Source organism: Chenopodium quinoa, unplaced genomic scaffold (genome assembly GCF_001683475.1).
Source record: "Chenopodium quinoa cultivar QQ74 unplaced genomic scaffold, ASM168347v1, whole genome shotgun sequence".
Lineage (NCBI taxonomy): Eukaryota > Viridiplantae > Streptophyta > Magnoliopsida > Caryophyllales > Amaranthaceae > Chenopodium > Chenopodium quinoa.
Window position 1 is genome coordinate 1,952,927 of NW_018745546.1, and position 16,548 is coordinate 1,969,474.

The 16,548-nt window shown below is 38.4% G+C and overlaps 1 protein-coding gene across 1 annotated transcript; it reads left to right on the top strand.

Moving 5' to 3' along the window:
• Positions 1-14,026: 14,026 nt before the first annotated feature.
• LOC110716173 lies at positions 14,027-14,410 on the top strand. Its single transcript, XM_021894800.1, has one exon. The coding sequence runs from the start codon at positions 14,027-14,029 to the stop codon at positions 14,408-14,410; it is 384 nt and encodes a 127-aa protein (XP_021750492.1).
• The last annotated feature ends 2,138 nt before the right edge of the window (positions 14,411-16,548 follow it).

Consider the following 16,548-nt stretch of genomic DNA (forward strand, 5'->3'; position numbering starts at 1 on the left):
TAGTGTTTTTGGCTTTTTAGAGCCACTTTTATTACTAATTGGTGTTTTCTAGTGTTTTCGTAGATTTAGTTGACTTTTGCAGGGATTTACACTATTGGAGTATTTTCCTGAGATATTTTGGAGCAATCACGAACATTGGAGAAGCATGACAAGATTTTATAGCCCAGGGCCGGTTAGAGCCATCGAACCGGTGATTAAGGGCTCGGTGTAGGTGATACCGGTGCATTTGGACCAAGTATTCAAGACCGGAAGAGGAAACCCATATTGTCCCGAAGAATTGGAGCCCAATCGTAGTCCAAATAGTGGCCCAAGAGAGTCGCCCGGCCAAAGAGGCTGGCGCCAGGAGGCGCGCCCGGCCGGGCGGGAGAAGCAAAGGTCGGCGCCCGGTGACGCGCCCGGCCGGGTGCGAGAGTCTACCTGAAGAGCAAAAAAAGGCGCGCCCGATCGGGCGGTGCCTCACCCGATCGGGCGCGTGTAAATATTAGAAGTTAATTTTGTCGTTTAAGTTTGTTTAGTTTAGGTTTTGTACGGAGTATAAATACTCCTCCATAATACGATTTTAGGATCTCTCTCTCTCTCTCTCTCTCTCTCTCTCTCTCTCTCTCTCTCTCTCTCTCTCTCACTCTTTACTCTTCTTGGCTCTCTTAATTGTTTTATTAGATTTTCTCTCTCTTAAACCTTTGTTCTTAATCTATTCTTAATTCCAGATTTATTTTGGTAACGATTTCTCTTCTCTTAATCTTAGTTGTTTATTTTATTCCTTTAATCATGTCTTGCTTTATTGGTTTGATTAGTTTAGTTTCTATTATGTGTGAGTAGTTTTCTTTCTAGGGTTTATGGGGATCCATAAATATTATGAAGGGGTAATTTATTGATATTAATTATCAATGCTAGATAAATTTCCTATTGATTGATTTAATGCTCTGTGTCTAGATTAGGCCTGATCTTTTATGCATGAGTTTGACAATATTGATTCGAGATTCGATAGATGAGAATTGATGTTTAGGTCTAGTTTCAATAGGCAGGTTAATTTATAAATGGTTAGGTCGAGATTCGAAAGATGAGAATTAATACCGGTAAATTAATTGTGTGATTATAATACGTAGCGAAAGCCCTTTATAATCTGATTAATATATGCATTGATGAATGATTATTATATTCTACCCTGGAATATTATTTATTGGTGAACTTATGTCCTAGATCCTTTTATATATTATTTTCTCCCTATTCTTGATCTCCATAGTTTAGTTTATTATTCAAATTCACATATTAGTTACCTAATAATCTAGATTATATTAATTGATTAGAAATAGAAAGACTCGTTTCTCTGTGGATTCGACCCTACTTCCCTATCTAAATTAGTTAGAGGATTTAGGTATTACTTTTGATTTGGGGATACGAATTTACCCTGTCAAAATTTGGCGCCGTTGCCGGGGAAACGGTTTCATTTCTATTTCTGATTATTTTTGTAGTTTGGATTATTACTTTTTGTCTCAGAGAACGTTAGTTCTTTGAGGCAAATCTCATATTTGCTTTTAGTTTTTTTTTGTTTATGCCCAGGTGTTCTAGATCAGGGTACATTCCATTCGATCCTGAGATCGAACGTTCCTTCCATAGACAGAAAAATCTCTACAAGCAAATCCTGGCGGATTCTGGTGATAATAATAATCACCGAGACCCTCCAACTGGTTCTAGCGATTCAGAGGTATCATCAGACGCAGAATCAGAGATGGAGGTTCTAAAGAAGCTTAGTGATTACTCACAACCAAAGCTTTCAGATTTTCCACATCTCACTCCCACTCCGGCTCTTGATGGGGTTCAATTTGAAATTAAACCCCAATTTATAATGATGATAGAGAGGAAGCAATTAAGTGGAGCCAAGGGTGAAGACCCAAATCTTCACATTGCCAACTATTGTCAATATTGTAATACCATTAGGCAAGCCAGGGTCACACAAGACCAAATCAGGGAGATTCTCTTTCCCTTCTCTTTAACTGGAAAAGCTAAATTGTGGTTTAATGGCTTAAATAAAACTGCACTTGGTATAACTGACTGGGAAACTCTTGTTTTGAATTTTTATAACAAGTATTATCCTGTAGAGAGAACAGCCGTACTACGGAGTGCGATTCAGATTTTTGCCCAAGAAGCCGATGATTCTTTATATGAGCCTTGGGAGAGGTTCAAGGACCTACAAAGATAATGTCCCCACCATAATTTAGCACAATGGCAGTTAATCCAAGCCTTTTATAATGGCATTAGAAATTCTTCTATAATAATTTTAGATTCTGCAGCTAGTGGGAGGTTTATGAATCTTAATGTTGATGATGCAGGTCAGGTTATTGAAGATATGGCGATACACAACTCCCAATATGCGAATCCTAGAGGCTTTGCTAACAAGGGGAAGCATAGTGTCGACTCTGTATCCTTTTTGCAAGCTCAATTGGCCTCTATCTGCCAAAAATTAGATAATCCGAGCACTGCTAATGTAGCTAATGTTTCTGCAATTAATAATAATTCTAATGAGGCTTTCTGTGAAAATTGTGGTATTATAGGTCATTGGGAACAAGATTGCAGGAGTTCCGTGGAGCAAGTTAATGCCTTTCAAGCTTATAGGCAGAATAACCTATACTCCGACACCTACAATCCTGGGTATTGGAATCATCTGTACCTTTCCTACCGGAGTACTAATGTTCAAAATCCACCACCACAAGAACCACAGGCGACACAGCAACAGCAGCAGAAATATTACCATCCCAATGCTGGCCAGAAGAACCAACCACAACAAACCTCCTCATCTTCCGACCCTTCTTTGGTGGAAATTAAAGCAATGTTGGTTAATATGTAGAAGCACATGGAGAGTAGAGATGCGACAATTGATTCAATTCTAGTGCACAATAAAATTGTAGATAATCAAATTGCGCAACTTTCCGCTACTCTACAAGCCCGCCAACAGGGAGCTCTGCGGGCACAACCGACCAGGCCTACGGATCAAGCCTATGCAATTACTCTAAGGAGTGGTTCAAACTATGAAGGGCCCCCTATGCCCAGAGTTGATGAACCGGTTTTATTAAATAATGCTAATCTTGATTCCGTTAAACCTGACAATGTAGTTAATAGCCCTGCAGAGCTAAAGGGTAGTACTAACATATCTAATTCTACATTGTAGGGTACGACTCCAGAGAAGGTGGCTACTCCAGACAAGAGCAATAATGCTCCAAAGCCAATTATCAAACTTCCATTCCCCAATCGTCACTTGAAGACAAACTTGGATAAGAAGTTTGGTAAGTTCTTGGAGATGGTAAAAGATTTGAAGGTAACAGTTCCCTTCACTGAATTAATCTCACAAATTCCTTCATATGCAAAATTTATGAAAGAAATATTGACAAGGAAAAGGTCTAATAGTGAGGTAGAGACAGTAGCTTTCACTGCAGAGTGTAGTGCCGTACTTCAAAATAAGTCTCCACCTAAATTAAAAGATCCGGGTAGTTTTTCTATCCCTTTTCATATAGGCAATCTAATGATTGATAATGCATTGTGTGATTTGGGTGCTAGCGTTAGTGTCATGCCATAATCTGTGTGTTCTAAGTTGAATATGGGTAAATTAAAAGCTACCAATATAACTCTACAAATGGCCGACCGTTCTTTCAAATACCCCTTTAGGTGTTTTAGAGGATGTCCCCGTTAGAGTAGGTAAATTTTATATACCTGTTGATTTTGTTGTTCTTGATATGGCTGAGGATATGAAAACCCCAATTATTTTGGGTAGACCATTCCTTAACACTGCAGGAGCAATCATAGATGTGAGAAGTGGTAAGTTAACACTATCAGTAGGGGATGATAAAATTGTTTTCAATCTTAATAATACCCCTAAAAGCCCCATGACTGAGGAGAAATGTTTTAGTGTTAATGTGGTTGAGAATTATTCTAACAAGCCCCAAGCTCTTGAAAAAGATCCCTTGGTGGGGGTATCTTGTGTAGCATCCTTTTTAGAAGAGATAGACAAATGGCAGAAGGAAGTCGATGCAATAGAAAGAGCCCTCTACACTGTTGGTCTTGGTTTTAAGGACGAAAAGGTGGAATCAATCAAGCAAGTTGTACAAATTGAGCCTACGGTAAGTTTTCCGCCAGATCGAGTTGCAAGTGTTGAATGCAATAACAATTTGAAGCAACACTCGATCAAACAAGGATCTTTAGTGCGTAGCATTAAAGCCCTCCCAGTCCAAGTCAAGGAGGATCCACAAGACAAAGTGAATTGGCGTCCCACAGGGCATGTCAGGAAGCCGCGTCGCAGCCAAAACACCGCTAAACCGGGTGAGAAACCACCCGATCAAGCGTTAGGAAAAGGGTTCTAGTTATTATGCTTGGTAAGAAGGTCGTGCGAGACCTAGATAAACCAGTGCTTTGCGGGAGGCAACCCGTATTTTTAAAGCTTTTTAGACTAGTTCTTCCTTCTTTTTATTATGAAAGGAGAGATGAGGGAATTTAATGAGTTCTATGAGTTTTTGTACAGTTTTGAAGGAAAACAGTTAGCCAAATTTTGGAGAAAAGAAGAAAACTAGAATTCGACAATTTAGCCTCGGGCCCGACCGAGCGAAGCTCGCCTGATCGGGCGCGAGACCAAGGCTTCAAAATCAAGTAATTTCGCCCGACCGGGCGCGAAACTCGTCGTATACGGACCTAACTGTCCACCCGATCGGGCAACCCTCGCCCGACCGGGCGCGAGAAGAGGTGAAAATTGGCACGTTAGATCGCCTGACCGGGCGCGAGAGCTGAAGGAAATTCGGGCTTAGATCGCCGACCGGGAGACATACCGCCCGACCGGGCGCGAGGACTGCTCGATTAAAATATCCAGATCGCCCGACCGGGCGACATACCGCCCGACCGGGCGCGAGGGACGTCCGCCTCTTTTTCTTCTCTCTTTTCTTCTTTCTTCTTCTATTTCTTCTTACCTTCATAACTTTCTCTCTCTACAACTCAAATTCTCTCTACCTTCTCTCTAAGATTTCTTCTACAATTTTCACCCAATTCCAAAACTTTATACATATTTGTAATCTCCTCTTCATCCTCTACATTTCTATATAAAAATTTTTGAATTTATTTCAAATTAAATTCATACCCATTTCTACCATGGCTTCAAAGAGGGCTCGGTCCATTTTCGGTGGGAGCTCTAGTTCGAGGGAGGAATACGACCCGGATTTGCAACTCTCGTACTGGCCGACGATCCGTATTGCTAGCCGAGAGCAAAAGGAGCGGCTAGAACACTTAATCGGGCGTGAGGTAATTCCTTCTCGGTGGTTACACCGCCCTACTTTAGAATCATTTGGTTTGTATGATTTTGTAAAACGATTTTTAAATGACATTGGCATGAGAAAATTTGTTGATATGCACTATCCTACATACCGAGAACTAACTTGTGAATTCTTGTCTTCTTTACAAGTTCTAAGTAGTAGAAATGGGCCGAATTTAATTTTTAGGTTGAACAATAGGAATATTAGTTTAACTTATGTAGAATTTTGTAAATTATTTGAATTAAATTCTGAATTACCTCACCAATGGCATGCGGACTATAAAATGGGTGACATATATCATGCTTTGACTGGTTTTCCTACTCCTGACCCCCAATATGCTAGTACCAAACCTATTCATCACCCTGTCCCAAAAATCTGGCAAAGATTTGCGGGTTTGTGTTTTTTAGGTAGGAACGAGCCCCATAGTGCCCAAACTAACGAACTAGCTGTCATAGGACACTATGTGTATGGGTTCGGGAAATTGAAAATAGGTAGGTTTATTATTCACCATCTGAGAAGGCATGCCACAGCCAGCACCACATCTCACACCCCCATCCGTTTAGAAGGCCTTATCACTCGAATAGCAGTGAAAAAGGTCGGTTTTGTAGTGGATGGACCCCACCAACTGACCAACTGTGGACCAAATATCTATTTGACTGCTAGGTATTTTGAGGAGTTGGGGTGGGTACGACCGGATAGCGAGCAGACACCCTTTTGGTGTATTAGGATTGGGAGCAAGCAACCTTTGCCCATCTTTACCCTACCTAGTCCTGACTTGACCGCCTATCCCCCTGGGCAACCATCTTACACATATGATGCTTTAGTTGCCAACGCTAGGAGGCAAGCACCACCACCACCAGTTCCACCACCCCAGCCTCAGCCAGAGGTGGCATTCTCTCCACCTCGCATGTCCCACTCCGTCCCTCATGTTGACTCTGACCTAGTTTGGGACCTTCAGAGTATAGGTCAGGCCTTAGGACGTATCGAGCATTCCTATACTGACCTTAGGAGGATGGTAGGCTCCATAGACCAGAGGTTAGGGTACCAAGAGAGGAACAAGGGTAGAGCTCTCTACCCTATGTACGATGATTATGCTCGTCGGGGCAACATCTCCGACGACGCTATTCACCCTGACTGGTTTCAGCCTCCACCCCAGGGATACGATAGGGATCCCACTGTCCATGGTATTTACACTGACTATTCTTCCTTCCATGGGTACGGCCAGGACATTCCTTTCGGGGGACCGGTGGGGGGGGGGGGGAGTTTTCATGCTGATTATTTTGGTGGTAGCTCTTTTGGTGCAAGTGGCAGTGGAGGTGCAGGTTTCGGCTCGATGGATGAGGATGATCAGGACTAGCTATGCTGGGCTAGTTCCCGAGCCAATGAGGACATTGTCTGATTCTGGCTTGGGGGAGATTTTGGATTTGGTATCTTTCTTTTTCTATTTTCTTTTATTTTTGGTGTGTTTTCTTAGGTTAGATTTATTGCTTTCTAGGTTAGTTTTATTGCTTTATTACATATGAAAAATACTAAAAAATTGAAAAAAAAATAATCCAAAAATACGTTCCAATGAATTATAAATCATGCTTCCCTGTGCCCCTTACTTGAGAAAATTGTTTTGATCCTTGGTATTTGATGATAAGCATTGTGGATTCGTTGATCATGATTTGATATTTGATTGCCTTGGAACCTTAACATGCGTCAATTTTGTCTAACTACTTGTGAATATAGTGCTTGACTAGTTAATTTGGTTAGGAATGTGTGTTAGTTCCCGGTATGTCAATGAATTTGAGTATTGATTTGCAACTATTAGTAATCTTTATATGATTCATTATTATGCACATTGAGGAGGACGAAGGCATTTTTTGTTTTAGGTAGCCTCCAGATGATTGTAGATACATTTGTTCCCTTCTTGCTACCCATGTTGTTGCCTTGACTTTTTGTTGTTTTATTAGCCACATTACAAGCCTATTTTGCCCCATTAGTTACTAGACCCAAGCTTAGCTTGGGGGAGCTATTAGTGAGTGAGGTGAGGGAGTTTGTAGTGTGCTTATTATTTGCACAATTTGGGTGGGTTTTGGAGAAGTTGTTTTGTTTTTTATCATGTTTATTTTTGATGAGTTTGAGAGTTATATTTTCTCGAAAAAAATAAAGCATGATGTTATGAAAAAAAAGAGAAGTTCGTAAAAAAAATGTGAGAAAAATAAGTGAACTTCAATAGAAAAAAAAAAGAAAAAAAAGTGCTCAAATGTTCTAGTTGGAGGTTGATTCAAAAGAAAAAAAATAAGAACTCCAATGAAAAATTTAAGTTTGGAAATAAAGTTTGTTTATTTACTCTACTTCTTCATTATTATATTTTTATGAGTGAAATTGTAAGTGTTGGGATAATTTATTATGATTGGAGTATATTTGGTTGATATTAGAGTTGGTTATGTAGGAGATGTTGATCGTTGTCTACTTTGATCATGGGCTTTATTAGGATTTGCTCCCTTAAGCATAGCTTTTCTCTCACATATTCCCAAATGATTCCTACCTTTTACCCTAGCCTTACATTACAAGCTTTAAAGACCTTCCGACCTTTGTGCATAGAATTGTATGAATGTGAAAGTGTTTCTTATCAATGCAAGTTATGATTTGACATATTTCGAGTCGACTAGTAGGATTGAGCGTTCATTTTTTTATACACACGGGAGTGTGAGTTGGGAGGGCATTGTTCACATAAAGGGGTTGGATGAAGAGCGATCGAGTACATCTTTTACTCGCCACAAAAATGAGAGTTGAGTGCGTGATAACTAGTCTTGATTTCTATATGCTCTTGTGGTTTGCTCTGTTTGACAATTGTTAGGGAGGAAAGGTAATTGGATGGATTTGATTAGTCGATTTTGAAGCATGTTTATTTGATTTACCCTGAATCGTTTGTGCTTTATTTTTACTCTTTGGGGTGAAGCATATTTATTGATTCATTGATGAGATCTTTGCTTATGGACAAGCTAAGCAAAGGTTTGGCTTGGGGGAGTTTGATGTGTCTATTTTATACAGTATTTTACCCCCGTCCTTTGGTCATAATTAGTAGTGTTTTTGGCTTTTTAGAGCCACTTTTATTACTAATTGGTGTTTTCTAGTGTTTTCGTAGATTTAGTTGACTTTTGCAGGGATTTACACTATTGGAGTATTTTCCTGAGATATTTTGGAGCAATCACGAACATTGGAGAAGCATGACAAGATTTTATAGCCCAGGGCCGGTTAGAGCCATCGAACCGGTGATTAAGGGCTCGGTGTAGGTGATACCGGGGCATTTGGACCGAGTATTCAAGACCAGAAGAAGAAACCCAGATGGGCCCGAAGAATTGGTGCCCAATCGTAGTCCAAATAGTGGCCCAAGATAGCCGCCCGGCAAAAGAGGCTGGCGCCCGGCCGGGCGGGAGAAGCAAAGGTCGGCGCCCGGTGACGCGCCTGGCCGGGCGCGAGAGTCTACCTGAAGAGCAAAAAAAGGCGCACCTGATCGGGCGGTGCCTCGCCCAATTGGGCGCGTGTAAATATTAGGAGTTAATTTTATCGTTTAAGTTTGTTTAGTTTAGGTTTTGTACGGAGTATAAATACTCCTCCGTAATACAATTTTAGGATCTCTCTCTCTCTCACTCTTTACTCTTTCTTGGCTCTCTTAATGGCTTTATTAGATTTTCTCTCTCTTAAACCCTTGTTCTTAATCTATTCTTAATTCCATATTTATTTTGATAACGATTTCTCTTCTCTTAATCTTAGTTGTTTATTTTATTCCTTTAATCATGTCTTGCTTTATTTGTTTGATTAGTTTAGTTTCTATTATGTGTGAGTAGTTTTCTTTCTAGGGTTTATGGGGATCCATAAATATTATGAAGGGGTAATTTATTGATATTAATTATCAATGCTAAATTATTTTCCTATTGATTGATTTAATGCTCTGTGACTAGATTAGGCCTGATCTTTTATGCATGAGTTTGACAATATTGATTCGAGATTCGACAGATGAGAATTGATGTTTAGGTCTAGTTTCAATAGGCAGGTTAATTTATAAATGGTTAGGTCGAGATTCAAAAGATGAGATTTAATACCGGTAAATTAATTGTGTGATTATAATGCGCAGCAAAAGCCCTTTATAATCTGATTAATATATGCATTGATGAATGATTACTATATTCTACCCTGGAATATTATTTATTGGTGAACCTATGTCCTAGATCCTTTTATATATTATTTTCTCCCTATTCTTGATCTCCATAGTTTAGTTTATTATTCAAATTCACATATTAGTTACCTAATAATCTAGATTATATTAATTAATTAGGAATAGAAATACTCGTTTCTCTATGGATTCGACCCTACTTCCCTATCTACATTATTTAGAATATTTAGGTATTACTTTTGATTTGGGGATACGACTTTACCCTGTCATATGTGCGGTGACAAAGTTTATTAGCCACGGTATATTATGCGGCAAAAAATCTTATTAGCCACGATAATGTTTGTGGCTATAAAATTTATTAGCCATGATATAATTCGTGACAAAGTACTTTTTAGCCACGTTAGTATTATTGGCGAAAAAATTTGTTTGCCACGGGGATACTCGTGGCATAAAATTCAAAACTTACCACGACATCTATTTTCCCGTGGCAAATTTCTTACCACGACCTATTGTTTCACGGGAGTAAAATTCGAAATTCCCGTGGCTAATTAACACGGCCACGGGATTTTTAAACTTGTAAAACGGTTTTACACGTGGTACAAAGGTCAATTTGTTGTAGAGAGGGTAATAACCGTTAGGGAGGCCGTAACAACAATGGAGGGGCTAAAAACAATAACCAGGGGAATAACAAGAATGGGAGGATTTATTTTTTCAAGAGGTGTAGAAATAATCACCCGGGGAAGGATTGCGAGGGCAATTTGGTCGCTTGTCGTGTTTGTAATAAACTTGGGCATAGGGAGTATGAGTGTTTCTCCAAGAATAGCAATGGGAACAGGAAAAACAATAATAATTCAGGAGGAAACCAGAGGAATTACCAGGGGAACAACAACAACTTTACTAGGAATAAGGGAGTGCAATAGAATGGAGTGAAGAACAGTAACACCACCAGTGGGAACTAGGAATGGCAACGGATCGGATTCGGGTCGGATGTGGCTAAATCCGAATCCGATCCGTTTAGTAAACGGATCCTGGACTGGGATCCGAATCCGAAAAGTCCGAGTCTGAATCCGATCCGACTCATAATTTTCGGATCCGAATCTGGTCCGTTTATACGGACCTCCGAAATGATCCGATTACTTTTTTTTATTTTTATTTTTTGTAATGTCATATACCTATAATTGCTTGTATTGTCATACCAATTAAAGTATAAACATGACATATTCAAATTATAAAAAAAGTTACATAACAAAATTTTGCTATAAAACAAGCAAATAATTGTCCCAAGTTATAGAGAATATGCTTATACTCTCAGATTCGGACTCGGATCAGACTCCATCGAACTTTGCACAGAGTCCAAGTCCGATCCACCTCCTATTCGATTCGGATCTATTTTATCAGATTCAGATTCGGACTAATTTTAAACGGATTCGAATCGGATTTTTTCCTTCGGATCGGATCGGATTTCGAATTGAACTCGGATTAAATTGCCATCCCTAGTGGGAACAGCCAACAGAAGGGTGGAATTGCAGGGAAACTAAATGTTTTTAGTAGGCATGAGGCGGTTGCCACAAAAGATGTTATCACTGGTACTTTTTCTATTAACTTTATTCCTGTTAAAGTATTGTTTGATTATGGTGCAACTTTTTCTTTTGTTTCTAAGGGTATTGTTTCAAAACTTAAAGACTGTTTAAAGACAGTAGAAGTAGTAGATTTACCTATAACCATTCCGACTGGTGGGGTAGTGAAATGTACCAAAACCTTTAGAAATGTGCCTTTAGAAATAGAAGGAAAGATATTCTTGTCTGACCTTATTGAGTTTGGGCTAAGTGACTTTGATCTTTTTCTGGGAATGGACTGGTTGAGTAAGTATAATGCTGAGATTAGTTGTAGATCACAGAAAGTGAAGATGGTCACAAGCGAAAATGAATCAGTGACTTACTGGATGAATAGTAAAACCAAGTGTATCAGTGATAAAATTAGCAAAATACATGAAGAAGGGACATCCAGTATATTTCTGTAGTGTTAGGAATATGGACCATGAACAGGTGACAAATCTAGAAAATATAGAAGTAGTCAATGAATTCCTGGATGTATTTCCAGAGGAGAATCATGGAATGCCACCTAAGAGGGCAATCGACTTTACCATAGATTTAGTTCCCAGAACAGCCCCAATATCCAAGGCACCATATCGAATGGCACCTACAGAAATGAGTGAGTTAAAGGATCAATTGCAAGATTTATTGGAAAAGGGATACATTAGACCAAGTGCTTCTCCTTGGGGAGCGACAATTCTATTTGTGAAAAAGAAGGATGGAAGTATGAGGTTGTGTATTGACTACAAGGAACTAAATAAAGTAACCATAAAGAATAAGTATCCCTTACCAAGAATCGATGATTTGTTTGACCAACTAAAGGGTGCCACAGTGTTTTCAAAGATTGACTTGAGATCTGGGTATCACCAATTGAGGATTGCCGACGAGGACATTCCTAAAACCGCATTTAGGACAAGATATGGACACTATGAGTTTACATTTATGCCTTTTGGATTGACAAATGCTCCAACAATCTTTATGGATTTGATGAATAGGGTGTTTCATCAATTTATGGATAAGTTTGTAGTAGTGTCCATAGATGATATATTGGTGTACTCAAAGAGCAAGGAAGAGCATGCAGAACACCTAAGGGCAATTCTACAAACACTAAGAGAAAACCACCTTTATGCAAAATTCTCTAAGTGTGAGTTTTGGTTGGAAAAGGTAGACTTCTTAGGACATTTCGTGTCCAAGGACGGAGTAGAGGTAGACACAGCCAAAATAGAAGCTGTTAAGAGTTGGCCTACACCCAAGACAATATCTGATGTGCGAAGTTTCTTAGGTTTAGCAGGGTATTATAGGCATTTTGTCAAGGATTTTTCCAAGATTTCTACACCTATGACTACCTTGATGAAGAAGGACAAGAATTTTGAGTGGGACGATAAGTGTGAAGAGGCGTCCCAACTCTTGAAACACAAACTAATTACAGCACCAGTGCATACACTTCCGGATGATAGTGGGCTGTATGATGTGTATAGCGATGCATCAAAGAATGGTTTAGGGTGCGTGCTTATGAAAAATGGAAAGGTTATTGCATATGCATCGAGGAAGTTAAAGACCCACAAAGTAAACTATCCAACCCATGATTTGGAATTAGCTGTAATCATTTTTGCACTAAAAATTTGGCGCCATTATTTGTATGGAGTGAAATGTAGAATTTACACAGACCGTAAGAGCTTTAAGTACATTTTCACCCAAAAGGACTTGAACTCTCGTCGAAGGAGATGGTTAGAGTATACGACAAATTATGATTTAGACATACAATACCATGAAGGGAAAGCGAATGTGATTGCGGATGCTCTATGTCGTAAAACTAGTCATGGATTAAACTCTTAGTAGTAGCTAATGAGTTATGTAGGGAAATGGTGAAATTGAATTTAGAAGTTGTAGAATGGGGAGTACCAGCGGGTATTCTTGCAAGTCTAAGCATGCAACCAACAATATTCGACGAGATTCAAGCCAACCAAGAGGGAGATGTAAAGTTGGATAGGATTCGCGAGAAAATTAAGCAGGGAAAAACTACAGACTTCAAGATTCACGAAGATGGGAGTTTGAGGTACAAAGGTCGATGGTGCGTACCACAGAAATGTGAGGAAGTGAAGAGAAAGTTGATGGAAGAAGGCCACAATACACCTTACTCAGTACACCCGGGAGGAGACAAGCTATATAAGGATTTGAAGAAGATGTTTTGGTGGCCTAAAATGAAAAATGAGGTTGCTGAGTTTGTGGCAAAGTGTTTAACATGTCAAAAGGTGAAGATAGAGCACAAGAGGCCTCAAGGGACTGTGCAGTCATTACAAATTCCAGGATGGAAGTTTGATTGCATTTCAATGGATTTTGTGACTTGCCTTCCTAAGTCAAAGAGTGGAAATGATACCATTTGGGTAGTGGTGGATAGACTTACAAAATCAGCAGTATTTATACCAATGAAGGAAAGTTGGAAGATGGAGCAACTTGCGAAAGCCTACATCAAACATGTTGTGAGGTTACATGGGGTTCCAAAGGATATTGTATCTGACAGAGATTCCAGGTTTATCTCAAAATTCTGGAAAAGTGTACAAGAAAATTTTGGTACAACACTTAAGATGAGTACGACATTTCACCCTGCCATAGATGGGCAAACTGAGAGAACCATTCAAACCTTGGAGGACATGTTGAGAGCTTGTGTTATAGAATTCCATGGAGGATGGGAAGATAGTTTGGATTTAATTGAATTTTCCTACAATAATAGTTACCATGCGAGCATAGGAATGACACCATTTGAGGCTTTGTATGGGAGGAAATGTCGTAGTCCAATTTTTTCGAACGACATTAGTGAAACTATGATCCTAGGGCCTTAAGTGATTGAAGATACAGTTAAGCAAGTAAGGGAAATTCAAGCCAAAAATCAAGCGGCTCAAGATCGCCAAAAGGGCTATGCATACTTAAAGCGAAGGGAAGAAGAGTTACAAATTGGTGATAAGGTGTTGTTAAAGGTGTCACCAATGAAAGGAGTGATGAGATTTGGCAAGAAAGGAAAGCTTAGTCCAAAATACATTGGTCCATATGAAATACTGCAAAGAATAGGCAAAGTAGCTTATAGGTTAGCCTTACCTATGGAGCTTAGTAAAGTACATGATGTATTTCATGTGTCCCAACTGAAAAGGTACATTCCTGATAAATCCCATGTGCTACAACCCGAAACCATTGAGTTAGATCAAAGCTTAACTTATGAGGAGAGACACGTCAAGATTCTTGTCTTTAAAGTGCGTAGTACACGCAATAAGAACGTTAAGATTGTGAAAGTACTTTGGTCTAACCAAGAATATGAGGAAGCCACTTGGGAGGCAGAAGATGAAATGAAAAAGAAATACCCAGAGTCGTTTTAGGTATGTTGAGTTACGGGGGCGTAACTCGTTTTTTTTAAGGGGGGTAGAATGCGGTAGAATTTCGCGCTTTTTCCCTATATTTTACTTATTTTTGTGCTTTTCCACAAATTTTATTAAGTATTTTGAGTTTTCGTGCTCTCAAAGAGACACAAAGGAGTAAAGGAATGACAAAAAGTACAGCAATACTATACATAAAAAGGAAAAAGGTTTGAATTTCATTCCCCAAGTTTCGGGACGAAATTTTTTTTAGGGGGTAGACTGTAATAGCCCGTATTTTTATACGTATTTTATTTAAAATATGTATTTTATAAAATATTTAAATAATTTTAATATTTTAATTATGACATTTTAAATAATATTTTTATAAAAGGAAAGTTTATTTAATTTCTTTATTTATAAAAGTTGGGGTTTTATTTTAAGAAAGTTTAATTTTAACAAGTTTTATTAGGGAAGGGATTAGGAAAAACTAAAAGAGGAAAGTTTAGGAAAAAAGGGATTGGTTGAGAAGGGGTATAAATATCCCACTTATGAGGCAAATCAACTTCGCCCAGAGTGGAGAAAACCCAAGGTAAACTTCTCTCTCTCTCCTCCTTATTTTCCTTCTTTTTCTTTTCCCCCTTCCCCTTTCTTTTTTTTCTGCTGCTCTTTGCTTCCCCCACCGCTGCCAGCAGCCGGCAGCCGGTGGCTGCCTTCTTTTTCCCTTTTTTATCGAGTGTATAAAAAAAAAACCTTACCTTTATTATTTTAATTTAAACTATGCTTAAATCTAAGTGTAAATTATGAGTTTTGGGATTTGATTTTTGATGTTTGTTATAATTATTATGTCAGTTAATTTTCAGATTTGATTTTAATTAAAAAAGCCCCAATTTTTGAAACCCTAGGTTCTTAATTTATGATTTATTGAAGGGTTATGATGTATATTGGTTTAGATCTCTGTTTTAAGTATTTTAAGGCTTAATTAAAACAAGTTTTAGTTAAAATAAAGTGCTAGAATTTTATGTAGAACACTTAATATTATGTTTCTTGAAGGAATTTTAATTACCCATTAATTGGGACTTAATTATGGTGTTTTAAATATAATTTCAGCTTACTTTAATTAAATTATGAGGGGTTTGAAAATAGTATATATATTGCTGGAAATTTGTTTAGAGTGGATTTTAATACTCTATTATGATTTTAATGTGTAGGAGACTTCGAAGTAAGCAATTTCTACTAGTCGTGGCAGTTTTAAGATCGTACTCAAGGTACGTTCGCGTACTTAGCATATTTTGATGATGTAGAATCATGCTAGGCTTGATTTCAATCAATTACAAGTAGTACCATGCTAAGGTTTATGAATGGAATTGTGAATTAATGGTGTTGGTGATTGAATTGTGAAGCATGAATTATTTGTGATGGTTTATGGATTGGAAAATTATATTTTGGGCATGTTGTGTTTGAACCGCACTTTTATTTATGGCATGCTAGAATGCATGATTAATTAAACTACATGTTTAATTATGTTTGGAATATTGAAAAGGAATTTTATTATGGTTTAAATAATTTTTATTGATGCTTTAAGCATGAGGAAGGAGCTATATAAGTGTCTATGTACACAAGGGATAAATTGTATGTTGGTTCCTTTGTGCACTTAATGTGTTTTTAACACCGAGGGATAGGATTTTTGGCGCTTTATGCGTTTAAGGTGTCTTTGACATTGAGGTAGAATTAAAAAGAGTTCAACATTAAATAATAGGAGGTCACTAATTATTCAAGAATTAAATTAGTATGTTTGGTTGATTGAATAATTATTGTTGATTGGTTTTGTTATGCTTTGAGAGTCATCACCAAGTCCAATAACATGTAAATAACGTAAAGTGAAAGAGATTACGCACCAAAACTCTTGGAACGTATATACCTTGAGTATGAACAACGGGGGATGTTATGGGGTTTTATATTTAACCATAACTTCTAATGGAGTACAGGACGCTGTAAATTCCTTTTTATTTATTATTATGCGCAGGAATTCCGCCACCTTTGAGTGGTTTTGTCGCTGGCACGGTTAGCTCACGTGTCAGTTAACCTCAATTTATTTTGGGGAGGTATAGTTGGAAACCCGTTCGATGCGTAATCAACACTAAATGAATTATTTAGTGTCT